General features: G+C 37.6%; 1 protein-coding gene across 2 annotated transcripts in view; it reads right to left on the bottom strand.

The window, feature by feature from the left end:
• Positions 1 to 22,184, bottom strand: part of GPC6 (glypican 6) — an 800,882-nt gene that overhangs the window by 71,206 nt on the left and 707,492 nt on the right. For both annotated transcript variants that reach the window (XM_068676998.1, XM_068677007.1), the window contains exon 5: positions 6,346 to 6,476. In XM_068676998.1, the coding sequence (XP_068533099.1) occupies positions 6,346 to 6,476 (131 nt within the window). The remainder of the gene's footprint in view (positions 1 to 6,345; positions 6,477 to 22,184) is intronic.

Genomic DNA, 22,184 nt, shown 5'->3' with positions numbered 1-22,184 from the left:
TTGTTAGTAATAAGTAATAAATTATATTAATCTCCCAATGCTGAGTCTGTTTTGCCCATGCTGGTAATTGTTGAGTGATCTCTGTGTCCTTATCTCAGCCTTTCAGCCCTTTTCATCATATTTTCTCCCCTTTTCCCTTTGAGGAGGGAGAGTGAGAGAGTGGTTGTGGTGGAGCTCAGTTGCCCAGCTGTGTAAAACCACCACAGGTACTCTGTCAGAATGGCTGCAAGTGTTAGATGATGAAGGTATGTAAGCTGTTTTTGATGATGTTTAGTCCTTTTTTTTTTTTTTTTTTTTTTTTTTGAGCAGAGAATCTCAGGTCTGATACAGAGCATGCAGATTCCTCTGGACGGAAGGGCCTTGGGGTCTAACCTTCTAGACCATTGCTACTTTTTGAAAAGCATCTCCAAATGTTTAGGCTGTCAGGAACATGATTTTCCCTGAAGCAAAATAAGGACCTCTTGTAGCTGCTGTTCAGGGACATGACAACAACACAACATGAGCAGTGTATGAAGCTTAGAGATTTGTAGTCAGACTTTCTAAACAGCCAGTGCTGAATATAGACTGCAGAGAAATATCAAGGAAACAGAAAAGGATTCCAGCCTCAGGATGAATTGGAGGATCTTATCATAATAGTATCTGTTTAATGTGCACTGTGTTGAAAGAGTCAACTACAATCAACACACAAACAAGAAAAGCCAATGGCCTTGGAGCAAAGATGCTCTGTATTATGCAATGGCACATGCTTGTTTGCTGGCAGCTGGTGGAGTATGTCTGTCAGAGAAGAGGAGGAGCATCTTTGTTCAGAGACTAGCCAAGCTGGTGAAGAAGAGGGCTTTAAACTAGGAAAGGTGGGGGAAGGAGATAGATCTAGAGACTCCCCAGCCAGCAAAACAAGGCTCAAGTGGGGATAACTCCAGCAGGCAAGGAAGTGTCTACAAGACATGACTATGGGGTATATATCCTCTTGCAGCAGCGATACTGGTATGCTTTAATACTTCTCTGAAGTGCCTGCACACCAATGCACATATCATGGGGAGTAAACAGGAAGAATTAGAGATCCGTGTGCAGTTGCAAGGCTTTGATTGTTATTGCAGTTACAGGAACATGGTGGGATAGCTCTCGTGACTGGAATGTTGCCATGGATGGCTGTGTGCTTTTTAGGAAAGACAGACCAGGAAGGTGAGGAGGTGGATTAGGCTTTATGTGAGAGAACCTCTGGAATATATGCAGCACTGCCTACAGGTAGATGAAAAGTGAGTCAAGTGCGTATGGGTAAGGATAAAAGAGCAGGCTAATATGGGTGACACTGTTGTGGGTGTTTACTACAGGCCACTTACAGATAGCTGTAAGTAGCCTCATGATCACAGACCCTGGTTCTCATGGGGAATTCAACCACCCTAATACCTGCTGGAAGGACAGTGCAGCTAGACACAAACAGTCCAGGAGGTTCCTGCAGAGCATTTACAATAACATTTGACATAGGTGGTGGATGAGCCAATGAGGAGAGATGTGCTGCTGGACTTTATACTAACAAACAAAGAGGGGCTGGTTGGAGATGTGGAGGTTGGAGTCATCCTTGGCTTCTGTGACCATGAAATGCTGGAGTTCAGGATCCTGAATGGAGGAAGCAGGGCAATAAGTAAGATTGCAAACCTGAACTTCAGGAGAATAAACTTTGGTCTTTTCTGGGACCTACTTGGAAAAATGCCATGGGCTAGGGCCCTAGAAAGAAGGGGGGTCCAAGAGAGCTGGTCAGTATTCAAGCACCACTTCCTCCAGTCTCAATATCAGTGTATCCCTATGAGTGACAAGTCAAGCGAAGGGAGCAGGAGACCTTTATGGATGAGCCAGGAGCTCCTGGAAAAACTCAAACAGAAGGAAGAGAAAAGAAGACTACAGGCCAGTCAACCTCACCTCCATCCTTGGAAAGGCGATGGAACAGCTCATCCTGAAGGCCATCTCTAAGCATATGGAAGAGAAGAAGGTGATCAGATAGCATAAATTCACTAAGGGGAAATCAATCTGTTATCCATCTGTGATGTAATTACTGGCGGGGTAGATGTGGAGAGAGCAGTGGATGTTGGATGTTGTCTACCTTGAATTCAGTAAGGCTTTTGACACTGTCTCCCACAACATCCTCATAGGTGAGCTCAGGAAATGTGGATTAGATGAGTGGACAGTGAGGTGGATTGAGAACTGGCTGGATGGCAGAGCTCAAAGTGCAGTGCTTAGTGGTGCAGTTTAGTTGCAAGCCTGTGGCTAGTGTTGTCCCCCAGGGTTTAGGACTGTGTCCAGTCTTGTTTGACTTACTCATCAATGACCTGGATGAAGGGATAGAGTGCAAGTTTGCACTCAGCAAGTTTGCTGACATCACAAATCTGGGAGGAGTTGCTGATACAGCAGAAGGCTGTGCTGCCATTGATAGAGACCTGGACAAGTTGGAGAGTTGGGCAGAAAGGAACCTCATGAAGGTCAATGAAGGCAAGTGCAAGGTACTGAACTTCATGAGGAGTAACCTCAAGCACCAGTACTGGTTGGGGGTTGACTTGTGGAATGCAGCTCTATGGAGAAGGACCTGAGAGTCCTAGTGACAGCAGGTTAACCATAAGCCAGCAATGTGCCATTGTAGTTGAAAAGGCCAATGGTGTCCTGGGGTGCATTAGGAAGTATGTTGCCAGCAGGTCAATGGAGGTGATCCTTCCCCTCTACTCAGCACTGGTGAGGCCACACCTGGAGTACTGTGTCCAGATCTGGGCTTCCCAGTAAAAGAGGAACATGGAGCTACTGGACTGAGTCTAGTGGAGAGCTATGAAGTTGATTAGGGAACTGAAGCATCTCTCATATGAGGAAAGGTTGAGAGAACTGGGCCTGTTTTGCCTGGAGAAGAGAAGATTGAGAGGGGATCTCATCGATGTATATAAATATCTCAAGGGAGAGTATAAGAAGGATGGGGCCCAGTGATAGAAAAGGAAGCAACACAAATTGAAACACAGAAAGTTCCATCTGAATATGAGGAAAAACTTTACTGTGAGGGTGACAGAGCACTGGAAAAGGTTGTCCAGAGAGGCTTTGGAGTCTCCTTCTCTGGAGATACTTAAAACTTGTTTGGGCATGATCCTGTGCAATGTTCTGTATGTGACCCTGCTTGAGCAGTGAGGGTTGGACTGGATTATATCCAGAGGTCCATTCCAATTTCAACCATTCTGTGATTCTGAGCTGACATATGGCTGAGCCTATATGTCTTTGGTTGGAAGTACAAGGATAGAAGAGGTACATATGGCACCTCTATAATTTTGTCTTAATATTGATGTGTACCCGCCAGGAGTGGAAGACAGAGGGTTTGTCTCTTCCACAGAAATGAAAGACAAATGTGAACTCTAGTAATAAGCCCTGACTGTCTCCACTGATTAATTGTTAACTCATTGGCTTTTTCTTGGACTGCTACAACTTGTTCTTTGCAGAATGAAAGGGCTGCAAAGAAGGTAGATCTCAGCAGTATAGAAATTAATCAGTCTGGCCTCAGGTCAGGCACTGCTCCTTTCCCCTATTTTATTTATCAGTGTAACTGTAACCGTGAAGATTTCTCAGAAGTATAGTGCTGAATAGGAGATGCGTATTTGTAGGAAAGAGATATTGGGCAGAACCTTCAGTACTACATCAAGTGAAGAATGGAAGGATAAACCATAAAAAAAATTCGGAAGTTTATGATATATTTTTCTGCTGATGTGTAAAATTGAAGACTTCATCATTCACATATGAGCATGCTTATTTATTTTTATAGGATTATTATTTTGGAAAGCATAAATTGTTGCTCACTTAATTTTGTATCCATGTGCACAGGAATATATGGTTTATGTGTTATACCAAACATATTTTTCTCAAATAAATTTAAATGTCTAGTTTTAGCTGGTATAATACAAAGCATCATTGTGCAACACAGAGACAAAGTGATAGTGCAGTTTAATGGAAGTGACTTTTGGAAATGGGCAATTTACAGAAATATGTGAAACAGGAGAGGGATGGATATTGGATTAAATGGTCTCTGGGGCTTCTGCCCACAAAGAGGATGAGATTAGTAAGACTTCCTTGAAAAAGAAGCTGTTTGTTGTTATTTGTTCCATTCCTTTGAAGAGAATATACAATATTATACATACAGTATACAACAATATACAAAATGGCCCTAAATGCTACTGAATACAACATAGAGCATCTTTCCAGACATCAGACAGATTTTCAGGTAGAAAAAGCTACATGTCAATGGTGAAAAATAATCTGTGTGTATGGGGGTGTTGCAGGCATGACATTATTAGTGCATCATCATTTTCCCATTGTAAAAAAGTACTGACTGACTTGTGGAAAAATAGCTGTGATTCCTAGTCACCACATTTTCAGCAGATGCAGTCAAATGCAAGACACAAAATGTTTTGAAGAAAGAGAAAATAGCATGATTTCAGCATCGTGCCTGAAGCTTTCTGAATAGAGTCTCAGAATATTTGACAAGCGTGGTTCTTCTCCTGCATTAGGTCTGCAATTGCATTCTGTGCACTCCATTACATCCAGCAAGGTATCTGTCATTTTCACTGAAGCTCTAAGTGGTCAGTATGTATAAGGGGAAAAATTAGACGATAGATGACTGATGCAAAGTCTGCTCATATATCATCTTTATAGATCTGACATGACAGACATAGAAGATCACAGCGCTGAACCCAAAGACTTTGCCTTCTCATACTTCTCTTTAATAATAAAACACTTCTATGTGCTCAGACCTGAAAAAAGAGGGATATAGCCTAGAAAGCAAGGAAATCACATTTCAGGAGAGTAATGGTCTGCACAGAAAATACAAAAGCACCTCAAACATAGACAGCTCTGTTATCTATGAAAATACAGCAAAATAAATTTCATTGACATAATTTGATTTCTGTTTTTCAAGATTTGAAAAAATACTGGCTAAGATTTCTCTTAGAAGAAAAAGTTTAGAGTGCAAATGAAATTTCTGTGATTTATTAACCTTTACAGCAAATAAAATATTTCTGAAGGATAGGACAGACAGCCTGCTCTATTACAAATGAGTAGTGAGATGAGCTCGTGCCAAGGTGATGTCATTGGATTCTGGCAGGGAATGCAGCTTCCTGACTAATGGAAAAGCTGTGAGATCCGAGCAAGTTAAAAGGAAAAGGAAATACACCTGAGTCTTTGGTGAGCTTTTAATGAAAATATTTTTTGTTTCTTTTTTGAGGTAAGGACTGAGTCTGCTGAAGCAGGCCTTTGATTCCCAAAATATTTGGCTGATACACTCCTCGATCACTGCTGCCAGAACAAAGTCTCATTGCACAGGATGTAGACTACTTTTAAAATCTGAGTACCTTCATGGAGGTTGAAAGTAAAAAGCATCTTGAAGGAAATCCTTATAATCCTGCAGCACAGGGACTGTAACAAGCATTTAATTTGGGGCTGGCAGGAAGAATATTAACCTCAGTCTCCTGCCTTTTATCCCCACATTTTTTCCAGCTATGGAAGCTTCCTTACAAGCAATGGAAACTCACTGACTCAGGTAGCAGTCTGGTCAGCACATAACTGACTGCTGAGAGATCAATGCAGGTGGAAACTCCTAATGCAGAGAACCTGGCAAGCTGTTGACTTTAGATTTTGAACTGCAGTGCACTGCTGAATATTAAGGAAAAGATATTAATTGTTGACTGCTGGCTTAACAGAACCTGTTACTGAATTCAAAGGACCTTATTAGTGTGGGGTTCAGGGGTGGCAGTGATCTGTGTACACACATGCACTAAAAATGGAAAGGAGGTTATGGGTATCATTAACTCTGTTTATCTTTGTGTCAGACTCCAGACAAAACTCCATCAAACTGAGGTCTGCTAATCAGAGGCTGTCCAATGTAATGATATTTCCCCAGAGTAGCTATTAAAGGAGGTTAAATGGAGCATTTTCTGTATTCACTTCAAACACATTGTGCTTCAGTCTGATTTAAACAGATCAAAATGTATGTTAATATGGGGAATCACGGATGAGACACAAGCAGAAAGTACTAGACATATTCTGCAGGATTTTTCTTACAGAGCTGCCATTAATTTTCAGAAATCTCTTTTCCTCAAGGCTCTTACAACTATTGATTTGGAGTTTACTAAATGGTATCTTTCTCCCTGTTGCATGATTTTTAAAAACTTCTAGTTTGTTTAACTAGACCAAGGATTCAAAGGCAGCCTAAAGAACTGTTGAATGTACAAATGCAATTTCTAGTGGTCTGGACCATCTTTCTTAAAGCCTGTACAGGAGATTTTCCCCCTGCTTGTGACAGCAACAGAGAAGGCGCGACTCACACAGTACCTTTGCCGACACCTGCATGCTGTTCTCTTGCATGTTCATGATGGCTTCAGAAATCTTGACATCAATAGGATCCATGACTGATTCAATGTTGAATGGTCCCTCTAATCTCTCCGCTACCAGAAGCATAGCATCTGTTGAAACACAAAGCAGCCATTCCCTTAAAGAAGGGATACTTTCAGGTGCCTCAGGCAGACTGAATGCTCCAAGCAGGAGCCCTGGGGATTTATGGTAGCAGGACCATGAAACCTGCCTGCAGTGCAGCTCCCTAGCTAGCAAAACCAGCTTCCCTTTACATTGCCACCACAGAAAGAGGAATAAAGACTCAAAAAGTTAGATTAACAATAGTTGCCATAGCATTATTGAGCTTGCAATGTAGTTATTTTATACAGCATCGCACCACGTGGAGCACATATTCTAGAGTGTGCTCGTGTGATCTCTGTCCCAAGGAAAAAGCAGGATGATAGAAATGAATCCCTGAGGTATGTTCTTAGAGTTTGTATGAGATGATGAAAACTTTGATATGATATATCAGGGTGTTATAATTAAAGCAGCTGTTCTTTCTGACCTTAATGATCTCATTTTCTTGCAATATGAACAGCAGATGAATATTGGATTTCTGCCATAGTATATAGGTATAAACCGTGTTTGCCCTGCTATGTTTTCAAAATGTGGTTGAAAGTTGTATGCAAGAAAATACTTTATTTGTTTTGGAATTTAAAAACAATTGTTTGCTTAGTTTGGTTTTGAGTCCCTCTCAAAAACAATTTTAGCTAGTATTGTTCAGTAACAAGTAAAAACAAAGCAACTTTAAAGAAATTAATAACTGTAAAAAACATTTTCCCATACCTCACATGTCTACACATGGACAAAGCTAAGCCGCAATTTCTGAGATGTGATAAACTTGCATTTATACTATACCTTTGAACATTATATTTGATTCTGCTTGTATGTTGGCATTTAAGACTTTCTAGCACCCAAGTAGGTTTAAACAGATACCATTTGCAATTTTAACGTGATAAACAAAAACCTTCACATGCTGCCTTCTTTATCCCTCAGACTTAGGCTCCAAAAGGTACTAAACAGGCTTCCTCCCAAAACAGACTCCTCTTGTGATTTGCTGCCATAAGTACCAGTCTTACAGCAGCTACGCAGAGAAGGCATATAGCACCCCATTGTCCTGTGTTAGCTCTGCATCTTTCTGGAGAGTCCTGGGTCTCCTTTCCAGCCTGCATGGCCATCTCTTTCCTTCCCACAGAAATGTGTCTTTGGATGTATAGGAAGAAGAGGCTGGTGTCTCACCCTAGGATCTGAGAAGCAAACTCCCATGCGCAGCCTGACATGAGGGTTATGGTATGCTAACAGTTTGTATGCAGTCAATGCATGCCTAAAAATCCCACTGAAATAGAAACTACTTAGCATTTTGTACCTGAGTACTTCTGTAAGTTTGGGTCTAATATTTCTCTGTACTTTTAGACTAGTAAGAGGGAAATGCCTGTTGTTTGGAGTGGGGTGTATAAAACTTGTCACTAACTGTGAGAAATGGTGAGATGGTAGCAATTCAGCTTCGAACAGTGGTGTTATTTTGGCTATACATTATTTTAAATTATTTAGTTTAAACAATTTTGGGGGGACCACTGAGAAAACACCTAACTCTGACAGAGGAACCAAACAGCTTTTAAACATATGAAGAAATATACATACACAGATGCACACATACACACCTTCACATGCACACACTTAAAGGTCTCTGCAGTAAATTAGCATTTTTTCCACATTTTTATGGCAAAAGTCTTGGTGGCTACATTTTAGTGGTTTTGGCTTAGTTTGGGCTTAAGTTTGAGATTGGGGTTAACGCATGAAATAATCAGGTTTTATTTATTCATTGCAGGAATAGCCCACAGCTTAATTTAAGGAGAGGTTCCTCTGCAGCAGCACAGTTTAGTTTGGGAACTACCAAGCTGGACAAGTCTGGTGTTCAGTTCAAGTACATGTTGGAGATAATGGACTGTGTATGTTGAAGTAGAGATCAGTAAATAGGTAATTGTTGGCACGAGAAGGGAGCTGGAGACCCTTCATGAACATGAATCTACTTATTGTTACTTCTGATGGTAGGGAGCACTATTTCGGAGTTAAATCTTGAAACAGAATCTCATCCGTGTTACAGAAAAGTGCGTCATCCTTGACTGAACAAGAACCACATCTTTAATTGTCAGAATGATCTTACCTAAAGCAAAGTGCCTTCAACTTCAATATGAATAGTATGAAGAGATGCAAACTCAGATATATTATTAACAATTTGAAAGTATCCACAGATTCACAGTTAAGAGATACTTCTGTATAGCAGCAGTCTGTATTTTTGTTTTGGGGCTGGGAGGTGGTGTAAAGTAGGGCCTTTACAGGGACCCATTTGAAGAAGCAGAGGCTGATAAATTACATAAATGTTGGAATGAGAGAGATTTGAAAGGATAAGGTAAAACAGGTTAATTCTGCAACATTATTTCTGAGACTGGCTCAAGTAGCTGTGCTTCTAGTTAGGGCTCATTTTAGGGCTCAGCTCAGACTAGAAGGCTTAGTCAGTTACAAAATTTAGACAAACTCTTGCACAAACTGAAAGCAAATGTTTTTCAAGGATTTATAGAATATATATATATATTGTTTTCAAGCAGATGTGTGAGTCAATGGCTGATTTAGTGGTGGCTAGACTGCTTAATTACTCCTGTCTCCTTCTGGTAGCTCAACCAAGCAGAACAGCAAGTGACGTTCATATGAGCGCCAATATGATTTTCTTAGGCTCTGAGTGAGCTTTTCCTGCTACCCTTAATCTAACCACTGCTGTCCCTAATATTAAGTTAAACTTATCCAGATGATATCTGACAGCTATAGACCCAAATAAGCTTTGAACAACAAAAAAGTCGTATTATTGAGAGTGTGCAAGCCTCTTGGGAACATAATTACTACTGTGGTTTTTGAGATAGCTCTGAGCCTAAAATTCAGACTGAATTTCTCATCCTTAATGTTGATCTCCAGCAAATAAAAATAAAAACACAAAAAACAATTTCTGGGTTAATTCCTCATTTAGAAAATATTTCCTTGGTTCTTTAGGTTGTATCCTTTTGTTTGCTAGCCATAACCTAGCCATAATCCTCCTCACCTTGTTATTCACTTGCACAATTCTGCATGAACACATGCAATACATGCACACAACACATCCTACGAAAATTAATGAAATAAAAGCTCTTAGATTGAATATAGTGAAAATCAGATGAAATTAATGACCTGAGATTTATGAAAAGTCAGTCAAAATGATATAATAGTTCTTTACAATCTATAGCTCTTAAAACCTATAATCATATAACAACACACACACCACTCTGTTGTCCCAAGCTTCTTTTTTTTTTTTTTTTCTCCTAAAAATGCTGTGAATACTATTACAGGACAAGCTGGAAAGCTTTCAAAATGAAGTTAAGAAAATCTATATGTCTTAGTCTTAAACCTTAATTCTCGGGAACAGGACCCTTGAACCTGAATAAAACCTAATTCAGTTCAGTAGTACTCTGTGTGGGTTTAAAAAATTGCTTGGTCAGCTCATATGTTAGATAGTGGGAGCTTAATTATAGCTTGTGTGATAAAAAAATGAAAACTGATAAATTATTCGATTGCCACAAATTTGGTCTGTTTTGTTCAATTATGTATATTTAATTTTATAACTTTTACATTTTTCAAAATCTGCATTGCTTAGGCTAAAAACGTCTTCGTTCTCCATACACTACAGCACCTGACAAAGAGCTGGCATTTATCTGCAGGGTGAGTCATTGAAGAGTTCTGTCTAGGGAAGTCATTCTTGCTTCATGGGTTTGTTAGCACTTTGGAAACAAAAAGCATGGCTAATTGCTCACTTGAGGACATGGGCTCATAAAATAGCCTTGAGAAGGTGTAGAGCACATGGCACACTACACTCAACTCTCAGTGCCACAGCGTTTGCTACTAGGTGCATGCTGCTGATACCAAAAGTAATGTTTTCTTGCTTATGTTACATTTCCTTCAGGGAAGGTTTTCGGAAAGCTTTCTAGTAAATTACAGGTTGCAGGAGAAGGGGCAAGGACGCTGATGGTAAGGACATATGAGATGTCTGATAATTGAAAAAAACAGCCCAAACCAGTCTGAAATAGAAAAGTGCCTTTAAAACCTTCTTTCTCCTGCCACCTTCTTATCATTAAGAAAATGTTAGAAGATGAAGTTTTTTTTTTCAGTGCTTTGTTTCTTGTTTCTTTAAAGACTCAGGCAGTTGGAAAGGAAAGGAATTTTTATTTTTTTTTGTCTGTTAGTTTGGCTATAACATCTTCTTTTTCCTTTCATGCACATCTCTGTTATCCTACTTTTACATTATCAGTGAAATCCCAACAGTGACTGAGCTTTCCCCAGGGAAATCCTGAAATGCGTCTGTGGATTAATTGTCTAAAAACATATTTTCTTTACAGAGACAAGAAGTGCTAAATTACTGAATTGCATATCCTTCGTGAAATCCTAAGTTATATCTTGTTTCAAGGAAAAGTGGAGAAAGATCTGATCTATTTTTTTTTTTTCCAGGAGGTTACTATTTTTTTCTAGTCCCATATATTTGATCCAACATTAACGAAGGAATGTGAAACATTTGTTCACATAGTCTCTTGTGAAAAAATGTAAGGATTAATTTTATTTGGCAAGCTTCAAAGGATTTGTCTATGCACAAACCTATGGACTGCATGAAAAGAGAGATGAATGAGTTGTAAACAGACTGAGAGACTAATTGTGGTTTACCATGACCTTGAGAGTGGCAAAGGCAGTTTTAGAAAAGGATATAACTGTAAATATGCTGGACTGCTAAGCACTGCTCATTCAATACCTTCGATACCTTCAATACATTCAATACCTTCCCAACCTTCTGACCAAGGGCAAGGAAAGGGAGAAGTCTGAGTTGTATTTACTGAATCATGTAGGTAAAACTCAGTGAATTTTCCATCATGACACTGAATATAAATAATGGCCATAAAATCTTTAGAGCGTTGGATGGTAAATTAATGAAACAAAATAAACAAAAATTGAAAAGTGAATTATAGGTACATATTGACTTTTTGGAAATATAATAACAGTGGAAAGGAGTCTGTGTAATTCTCTGCCAAGACTCGTATTGCTAGATTATGATTTACTAAAAAAAATCAGGCAGGGGAAAGTAAAACTCCACCTCATGCTTAATGAGGTGTTGAGAACTTTTTCCTCATAAAACCAGAATAAAGCACGGCAGTGATACCTATACTACTATTTTTACTAGGGTCCACATTCCCCTTTTCACATTTTTCATTCATATGAGAACACTATATACACTATATGGTTCCATTCTGATGAGGCTTAATTGACAGATTTCCCCTCTACCTATCATTAAACTCCACGGAAGTATTGGCATGCAACACTGAAATACTCAGTTTTCCCTTGAAGACTTCCTACTTTTTTTTTTTTTTCCAGGGGTTTACTTTTCTTAAAACTCATGTTTGCAACAGGGTAAACTGTTATCTTTATTCACGGCAACATCACTGCTCCCTCAAAAAAGAAAAAATGAATTGTCAATGTTAAGAGTGAGCTAACTTTTTCTTTACCCAATAATAATGGAGAACTTACCACTTGCACTATGATGGCGTCTAACTTTCGCTTTATGTAGAACAGCACAAAAAATCAGTTTAATACAACATATGTATGAAAAAGATATTGACAGGCAGGTGTCATCTTCTTGTAGCTGATAGCAACAAAATTAATTTTGTAGGTTGAACAGTAGGTTCTCTAGCTTTTTGAGCATTTCACATAACATAGACTTTTCTCCCATGTATTCAAAAAAATGACCATATTAAAGTGATTTCACTTCTTTGTCTTTCAATAATTTTGAGCAATTCTAAATAATTTAGTGAGATGTTGTTAGAGTAAGTCTTATTTTGTTCACTTATGCAAAAACAAAGGAGCAAAGACTATGCAAAATGATAATCCTTGTCTAGTATTATGACTCTACTACCCTATGGGAGCTGAATGCAAGATGTTCTGAACAAGACTTTTAGCAAATGTTGTTGCCAAATGTTGTTGAGAATTCTGTCTGAATGTTTGACATGAATCAATGAATAAAATGCAGCACATTTATAAAATCTTTGTCTTATTGCTTCTTCCTTATGCCAAGAGATGTTTAAATGGTTCCATCATCAGGCACAGAAATTATAGCTAGTAAATAAAATAAATCTCATTGATACATGCCTGTATGCTTCCTGCTATAGCCTATTCTTTAAATTTGTGTTAATATATACTGATCTGTAATTCTTTCAAGATATGCAGTTTGAAATACTGAAAAAACATACATCTTTTTGACTTTACTTTGATGAGATATTCTCACATAGTTGAAGATAGTAAATTACAGTCTTAAAATTCTTATTTAATGCATCCTTTCTTAGAAAAACTATCCTAAGTATATTTTTGTGTTATCTTGATAGTCATAGACAGTAGAACCTCAAAGATCTTTTCAGCCAATCCACTGCCAATGTAGAATGACTGTCTACAGCATACATTTTTATATTGTATATTATAATTATAGTATACATTTATATATTGTATATTATAAAATATATATATTTATACAGCATACCTTGTGATCTGTCCAGTACAATTTTAAAATAGCTTAGATATGTTTATCCCACCTTTAATTTTTAGGGAGACATTATACTGTCTACCTCACCTCACTATATTTATCCAGTTATGTAGTGTATTTTTTTCTGTTTAATTTCACTCAGTTCTTTCTTATCATCTTAAACAGTACCATTCTTTCCTTCTTGTGCTTTTTAAATCTCTCAGATATTTACAGACATCTAACATGTCTTCCTTTAGTTTGTGCTAAATCACACTTTCCATGCTTACTTTTTTACTTTTTAAAATATTTTTTAAAAATATTTCCTTGGGTATTTTGCTTTTTTCTTTATTTCTGTTTAAAAGAGCGCACTGGTATTGTGATGAATAAATGAATGAATAAAAATGAATAAAACCTTTAAAGTAGGAATTCATTAATGTTGTTTTGCAGGTACCTTTTTGGCCCAAATGTCTGACTCAGAAAATCATCTCAATTCTCTTGATTCTTCTGATTTCCTTATCTTCTTTTCACAACTGATTTATAATTCATAACTCCCATGTCTGTCTTGACATATTACTTCAAGTGTCTCCTTGCATACAGAATTTACTGTGATTATACTTTCTGCACTGGTTTTCATTCTATTCACTAGTATTTTGTGCTGTAGAACTTTTTCCAAACTTGATAGAATTTATGGCACACTTTTGAAATCATTATTTATGATCTATCTAGTATGTCTTCTCGAGAAATGATGCTTTTTCACTTTTATAAGCAATTTGTTTCAAGAAAATCTTTGGTTATTTCGAAAATAAATTCAACCTTTAGTGACATCTAGTCTACGCATAATCACTCCGCTAATAAGTGTTCTATGACAATATCCTCTTTTGTAAGAACCGAGCTTAAACCTAACAAACTTGTCTTATTGTCTCTTTACTGAGAATTAGTTATAGAAGAACATTTATCCTCATCCTATTTTTTCTTTCCTTGAGTACTTACTGCTCCATAGTCTCTCGCTACTGCCAAATGTAGAGAAACTTGCATGCTGTGTCAAGATAATCAACATTTTTCTAGCCCTTCTTAGAGTTAGATGTGTGGAGAGCCACCTGGATGATGAAAGGTTTGGAGAACTTGGATAAGGAAAGGCTGAATGGACTGGGTTTGCTCAGCCACCAAAAAGCAGGTTCAGTTGAGATTTATCACAGTCTTCAGTGCCTAAAAGGTGGATTCAGAGAAGGTGGGGGAACTTCACATGGGTGTGGAGTGACAGGACAAGATGCAAATTTCTATTTGTCTATAAGAAAAATATTCACCATGTGAATAACTAAACACCTGAGGATCTCCACAGGTCCCTTCCTAAACTGGTCTTTTTTCCATGACTCTGTGGCTAGGCTTCAATTCACTTCAGCTAACTAGGAGTTAAGTTTACAGCCTGAGTTGTAAAAAGCTTATGATTTTGTTCCAAAGACTTTTTAAAAGACTTCACAGGACTCTATGCTTAAGATTTCACTGTTGTAACCTTTTCATAAATGATCTGTGATCTGGGAATAGGGGTAAATTATCAGGTGAGAGTGCATGAGCACACAGGTAAGATGAAGACTGTTACAGAAAATACAAGAAGGACCTCATAGTTCTGTGTGACTGAGCAGTAAAAAGGCATCAAGTGATGAGTACAAGAAAAAAATCAAATACCTTTTTAGGCAATGATGGGCTCTGAGTTTACTATTATCACTCAAAAACAAGTTTTTTGATTGGTATTAGATCATTCTGCTGTGACATGAGCTCAGCAATCATACCACCCCTCAAAACAAAAACAGAAACAAAACAAACAAACAACAACAACAACAAACACACACAAAATAATCATTAAGTATTGTGAATAATTAAGTAAGGAACAAAGCACCAAAGAAATGTTTATGTTTTTGAATAAATTTATAGTGAAACAACATCTTGTATACTGCATTGCAGAAGTGGTAAGTGTAAGCTTTCAAATACCTTCAATTAATATTTTAACATTTTACAACCTTGAAAAGATTGTCAAACTGTGGGTGGCATGGGGAGGCTGCCTAGGTGTTAAGGTTCATCATCTACTCCAGCAGAGAAAGGAGGAAATAGAATATGAAACGTTATTAGTTTCTTTATGCTACAATAATGATACCTTGCTAATCCCAAAACAAGGTGGCAAATTCCTTATGGTTGCCATGGATATCAGAGAACATCTGTCTGCTTCTTAGTTCTTTTGTTAAACAAAAGAAAAAATTTCCCCCTGTTTTATGTAGGAAACCATAATTGTTATCAAGATCTGAAACACACATTTCACAGGTACTGATGCCAGATTTATAAATAGGCATCCTATTGCTAAAGTATCCAGATACTTTGTCACTAAGCTGACTTTGTGTTTTTCCTTGCCATAAATAATCAACCTATATCAACCTATGGCCAGTTTTTCTGGCGTGAATCCATCCCAATGGTATGGCTCTTAGGGAGGTGTCACACACACTTGCACAGACAAAATTGATTTTTGCCTTTAATTTTATTGATTAATATGGAAATTTACTGCAGTTATCTCATTACATTTAAAAGCTAGCCACTATGCGGAGAATTTTTAGATGCCTAACATCATTTTCTCCCAATAAGGCCCAATGTAGCAAATATATATATATTTTTTTCCCCAGATAAATGTTTGAATCCCAAATGATTGTGCACATCACGGTTGTCACAAATCAATACAGCTGGTATGACTTACCCGTTTATTGTTTTGACACTTCTCTTGAAAGGAAAGAACAATTTCTGTATGTTTGCCTAGCTGCAGTAAGTATATTGCAGGGATGAAACAGAACTAATCAATAGGATAGACACAGTGTTGTAAAATCCTACACTTGAGCTCCTTAACTCTTCTAAATTATCTGTGTCCTGTTCTTTAAAATGATTGGGAAACCAAGAGTAAAAATGTTCATCCAGTCTAGAGAAGGTCAAAGTAATATAAAAGCTAATGTTCATCACACAAGGCCACTAGCCTGATAAGTTGTAATCATCATAAATACTACTAATAACATACAGACAATGCTGGCCAGAAAATAAAGGATCTGTGCCCACTAAAACTTTCACAGGAGGAAAAAAAATGTTTTAACTGAAGGTGAAAAATTAAAAAATGGAACATTCTTCACAGAAAGATTGCTGGCTGGCTGTACATTGGCAAGGCTTCTAGGCCAGCAGCCAGGGAACCATCCTATTAATTCTTTCTCAAGAAATTTTGATTTACTAAAATGAGTGTTTTCCAACAGGAAAGATCATTTGATCAGCCTCAGCTTTATCCAAGAGAGATTTGTGAATATGAATTCATTATATTTCCCTATAAGACTGCTAAATGTCATAAAACCAGAGAATGGAAACTACGGAAGTATGGGAATGTTTTGAGATCAATTCTCTGTAACTTTTAGTGTGTTCCCAGTATTCTAAGCACTTCAGAAAACAGTCCTCTGATACCCTCTACACTAAATGAGAAGATGCAGCCAGCCCTGGAGACTTCTGGAAGGAGATCCCACCCAAACCATTCTATTACAGATTACAGTGCAGGTGCTAACCTCTTGCAAATACGTTCATGTTGGATTCCCTCTTCAGTGCTCACCCCAAGTGCATCAGGTTTGAACTCCTGTGCACTTGAACTCCTCCTATGCCACTGACTGGTGCTCAAGGCCAGTTTTCGTGCAGTCCTTAACCTTGATTCAGATACACTTAACCCGGCTTCTCTGGTTACGAGAATAACATGTTGGTGAAATTCTGCTGTAACTAACCTGTCTATGTGTCTGGGATATGAGCATCAATTTCACTGCAGCCATTCTAGATTCATACAGGCAAGCATGAACAAGATGCAGATCCACTAACACAGAAAGCAAGAACAAATGTTAGACTCTACCCTATGCTGTTTTGTTATCAAATATAACTCTTAGAATTTTCTGAATGCAAAACTATATAAAAGATCATCTTTAAATGTTATACTTTTAATTAAGACAATAATATTATTATTAATACTTACATCTGCCAAGTAAATGGGATGTCATCCAAGGCCTACTAAAGTCACAAAGCATTTTTTCAACAATTTGTTTTGAAGGAGGTTTTCATTCCTATTCTCAGTTTTTGCAGAAAAGAACCACTTTTGTTTCCCCTTGGATGAGAGCACAGCAGCAAATGAACAACCGTTATTCCCAATGCTGTACTAATATCTGTGGACAGTGCTGTTACAGAAATAGTCATGTTTTGGCATGACAGGACTAGGTAGTAATTAAATTGATATTTTTGTTCCTATTAAACAAAATGAGCCATGCCAGTGTTGGCTCCATTTGAAACATGGTGGAGAAAAATCAATGCATGTCAGATGGAATAGGACAGCATCTATGAGGCAATTTTTTTCATGTTTTCAAAAGAGAAAAAAAAAGTGAGGAGGCAGAAAAAAGCAAACACTATTCTAAAAATTCTCATAGCAAAGTCCACTTTTCTAAAATGCTGCTTACATTTGGCATATATTTTTTTTTCAAAGAGAAAATAGGAAAAAGTTATGTCATCTGATATTGATGGGCTGCTGGGTGCTAGAAACTGGATCCTATCTGCTGGGATGGGAAATCTTTACACAGGCAGTTTGCATTGTCAACAGTCAGTAACTTAAAAAAACCCTCCTAAGATCTGTCAACTGGCTTCTACTTCAGTAAAAGGAAAAATTAAGACACATTTTATGTCCCCTTTGTGTCTCACGAGGTCTTTCTTTTTCTTTATAAAGTAAAATAACGGTTAATAATGTAAATAATGATGATTTCCTTGGTAATATTATTTACCTCTCCCACCCAGAAAGGAATACCAAAAGGATTTGGTTATACCAGCCATAGCAACACCTTTTCTCCTAAAGTATGCAGATGTCCTTCTGTATTTTCTTTTAGAAGATAACTTCCCAGAGACAGTCTAGAAAGCAGTGGCAGAAGATTGGTCAAATGGGCCTGCCCAGCTCAGTGTGCAGTCACACAACCAGTTTAAGCCAACTGAAAAGGGTTCTTCTGCTCCCCATTGAGGACAAAATCTCATTCTTAGGGAGGTGCAGGAAGAGCTGCAGAGACAGATAGAGCTGGTTGGAAAACAATTTCCTACTCTGAGGGGGTTCATTTTCAGCAGGATGTGACCTACTATAGAGCAGCCAAAAATATGAGGGTAAAGGTAAGAAGATTGCTTTTCAAAGGCAGCTTGCTTTAGAGTAGCTTTTACAGGTACTCAGCCCTGTGCCACCGTCTGCTTCAGGATCTCAGGTGGCCTCTGTCACCCCAGGGTCTGCAACAAAATATGAAAGGAGTGTGATAAATGACTGAAGGGGTTAGATGATGGGTGCACCCAGAAACATGCTTCATGGGTTGGAAGGCTGTGGTCACTGTGAGGATGTACCAGACCTCTGCAACAGGTAGAGCAGCTCCACAGTGGGATATGTACGCTACAGGCAAAAATATTCCCAGAAGAATGGAATGAGAACAACATATTGGAGAGCGGCTGCTTTCCATAAGTATAAACAAGGGAACTGCTGTGGTGCTGGAAGCTGTAACCAAAGCCAAAACTATTACAGTGACATGAATCATTGGCAAAAGGCCACAGAAGAGGTTTGGTGGCATCAGGGCACAGTGAAAACAAAGCCAAGAATGAAGTTCTGCCCAATTTCTGCTTCATTTGGGCTCCTTTCCTACATCTACTGTTGCTCTTAGACCTTTGTTATTCTACAGTAACCATCCTGTCCTTGGAAAGCACTTAGAAAGTTGCTTTTGAATGCTTCTGCAGAATAAACTAAAAAGAAAACATAATCAGTAAAAATATATTTACTGATATAATACTAATAATATATAATATACTATAATCATACAGTGTATATTATATATGATATATGATATAATATATAAATTATATATAATATATATATAATAACATTATACGTATTATTATTATATGTATATATTATATACATTGTATATATATATTATAAAATAATATATATAATATACTATATAATAATGTAATGATACTGATATTATATTTATATTTATTATTATATATTTACCGTATATATCTCTTGGTATGTCAAGAGATATATACCTTTCTATGAATGCCTGATATAAAAATTATTAGTATCTAAGATAAAAAGGGCCCATAAATCCATCTCATTTTAAACAGCAAATGATACTCAGTCCTAAGGATTTTGTGGAGAAGCACGACAGTGTAACAATAAATGATGAGGAAGGTAGTAATAAGTTACATACCAGCTTGTGTTCATTGCAGTTCCCTGACAGACTTTTCATGGCTGAGAAAATGGTAAGCAGATTTGACAGCAGATTGATAGATTCTTTTGACTGATTAGAGAAAAAAAATCTGCTATACTGGGGAAGGATAAGGGTAAATTCAATCCTTTCAACACTAAAGAACAAAACAATTACTCATGGGGACAGAAGCTAATAAAGACCCACTTGTTCTGGACTTTTTTGTTCCATTTAGACATTTTTATTTTTATTTTTATTTACAATGCAGGTATCTTTTCTGGAATGTGGTTGCTTTGTAGCGCCTCATGTTGTTTGGAAGAATCTTACCTCCCTGATAAATACTGTCATTATGCAGTTATTTATCCCTTTACCATTAGGGCATCCTCTTTGATTAGAATTTTTATGGATTTACTTACAAAAAAGATTACACTGTGTTGCTTTAAATGTGTGCCTTTGACAATTGAATAAAATGCCCTTATTCACGTTCAGCTTAGTTGTTTAGCTAGTCAGTTTGTATCAATTGCTTGCTCACTTTCTTTCTGAGCTCTTAGATGAGTTATCAAGAAACAAATATGAGTCTTTGCATGCTTTGTATGTCTTTTCTTCCTCTCAGAAATGGACAATATTATGTATGGATATCTCCAGTCCCATCTTATCCAAAACTCTGCTTGGTGGTGCAAGAAATAAGATAATGACAGACCTATCTGAAATGTATGGAACTTATTTCCTGTGGTAAGAAGCAGATTGTTTAAGCAGAATCTAGGGGAAAGAAAAAAGTCTCTGTAGGCACTTGCATTTTTTCCTCTTGGGTCACACATTGAAGAAATCCTCAGATATCACTGCAAGCTTTACAATGCATTTAATTTTGTTAGAAAATTACCAGTAATTTCCTTCAGGTCTCATTTTCCCTGAAATATCACAATCTCACACACAAATTGGATTCAGTCACCAGAAAGACATTTTATTTATCAAGACTTTAACTGAGTTTGAAGCAAGAGAATGAATATACACCCCTTTTATTCCAGATAGTGGAGAAGTATAAGAGAACACATATCCAAGGGTATTGAATTTCTAGGTCAATGTGTTTGTTTTCATATCAAATTGTTAGAAGAGACAGGTGTCTTCCACCCCTTAAGCTTTTTGTAACATGCCTCTCTGCAGTGCACTCCAAGGCATGCAGATGACAAATCTTTCTCTGTTACAGATAAGCCAGGAGAAAAGTACATCCAAGGGAGGGAGGGCCACCCAAAGTGCCTCACATCAGCTTCTTTTCTCAGAAAAGAGCCATTCCGCATGGTTAGTGTTACTAGCAGAGGAACCAGGACACTACTGGAAAACAAAGCAGGCTGCATACAGCAGACTAGGAATGAGAACATGGGACAGGGCTATGTTTTGGGGATAAATGTCTTGCAGCTGTTAAGTAAGACATCTCTCTAGCCAGGGCTGATGAATTTTGCAGCACAGAACTGCAGAACAGAGGGCTTCGCCCAAGGAATGATCCATCTGTCTTCTTGTGACAGTGTTAGAAAACGTAATGCTTTTGTTTGAATGCTTTTCTTATTTTGTGTTTCATGCTGTCCCTAATGCACAATTAATGGTGCATGTCACAAGATCCTTCCTCCAACTGTCATTATTTGTTTAAAAAAAGATCAAAGATCTTTAATTGCAAAGTCTGCTCTTGTTCATATATTATATAATACTGAAATGTGCAGGGAAATGTGATAAAATAATGTCTTCCTTATATAGATTTTGGTGAGACCTATTCTAATCATTTAGATTACTGAGGATTTGGCCATTTATACTAACTATTTCTATAGAAAAGAACAGACTTTTACATATCTGGATGTAGATGCAGTTTTATTTCACTGGACCATGCCTTATGTGCATATGACTGTATACATATATATGCACATGCACGCGCGTCTACCAGCATGCATATAAATTTCATAATTGAAAGTGCAAGTAAATAAACCTTCTAGACACACAGTTACACACTGACTGCAAACATCACTATCTATCTGCTAATTGCTAGTATCTAGCAAATAAATTAAACAACAACAACAACAAAAACACCAACAAACACAATGCATTTATGAATTCAAGCAGAAACTTCCAGCCCTATACAGGCCCAAAAAGCCATTTGGTGGCTATGTTTTGCTGTTCACAGTTTGGCTTAGATTTATTTGGCAAGTGAAATCTACTGAAATTTATTCTTCTATTCTTTTGCTAAATTTATAAGAGACTGGATAGCTTCAGGAATGTAAGACAGGACATAACAATTTTATGACAATTTTATATACATGATATGTTATTGGCCTATTCTGTGCATTTGCAGTGTCTGGTTATTTATGCTGCTTAAAATTAAGCAGTGCACAAGTCCAGTACAGAAGGCGGATAGGAAGCTGGGCAAAAGATGGTGTTTCCATCCCTTGAATATTGCATTTTGCAATTCATTTTTTTGCTTGTGCATTATTATGATTTATGACTACTACCCACATAAAGTGGGAAAATGCTACAGAAAATAATGAGATCAGTTAATGGTTTCAGATTCATAATTTGTAAAATGGAGCAATTATCCTGGAGACTACACACACTGCAGAATTGGGTAGCAGGAACTCTCTGCAGCCTGATGGCAGAACATCCCTGCCTCATGGTGGAGAAGCCTCACAATGTCTCATTAACACCTGCTTAGAGATGGGAGATCCTGAGGTGTCATTTCGAGTCTAGGCCTAGGCATTTCCAAATGGATACAAAAATTCAGCCACTCTTTTAGTCCTTATGGATGTTGATGTGTAGAAACGCTGGCAGGAGAGTGAGAGGAAGTCATCTAACTTCTGCTCACAAAGGATTTCAGGACGTAGAGTTCTGATTTTTTTTTTCCTCTTCAGTGGGTTTACAATGAAAACACCACTGCAATATAAGCGGTGAGT

This window comes from Anas acuta, chromosome 1 (assembly GCF_963932015.1).
Source record: "Anas acuta chromosome 1, bAnaAcu1.1, whole genome shotgun sequence".
Taxonomy (NCBI): Eukaryota; Metazoa; Chordata; class Aves; order Anseriformes; family Anatidae; genus Anas; species Anas acuta.
This window is presented reverse-complemented; position numbering and strand designations above follow the sequence as displayed.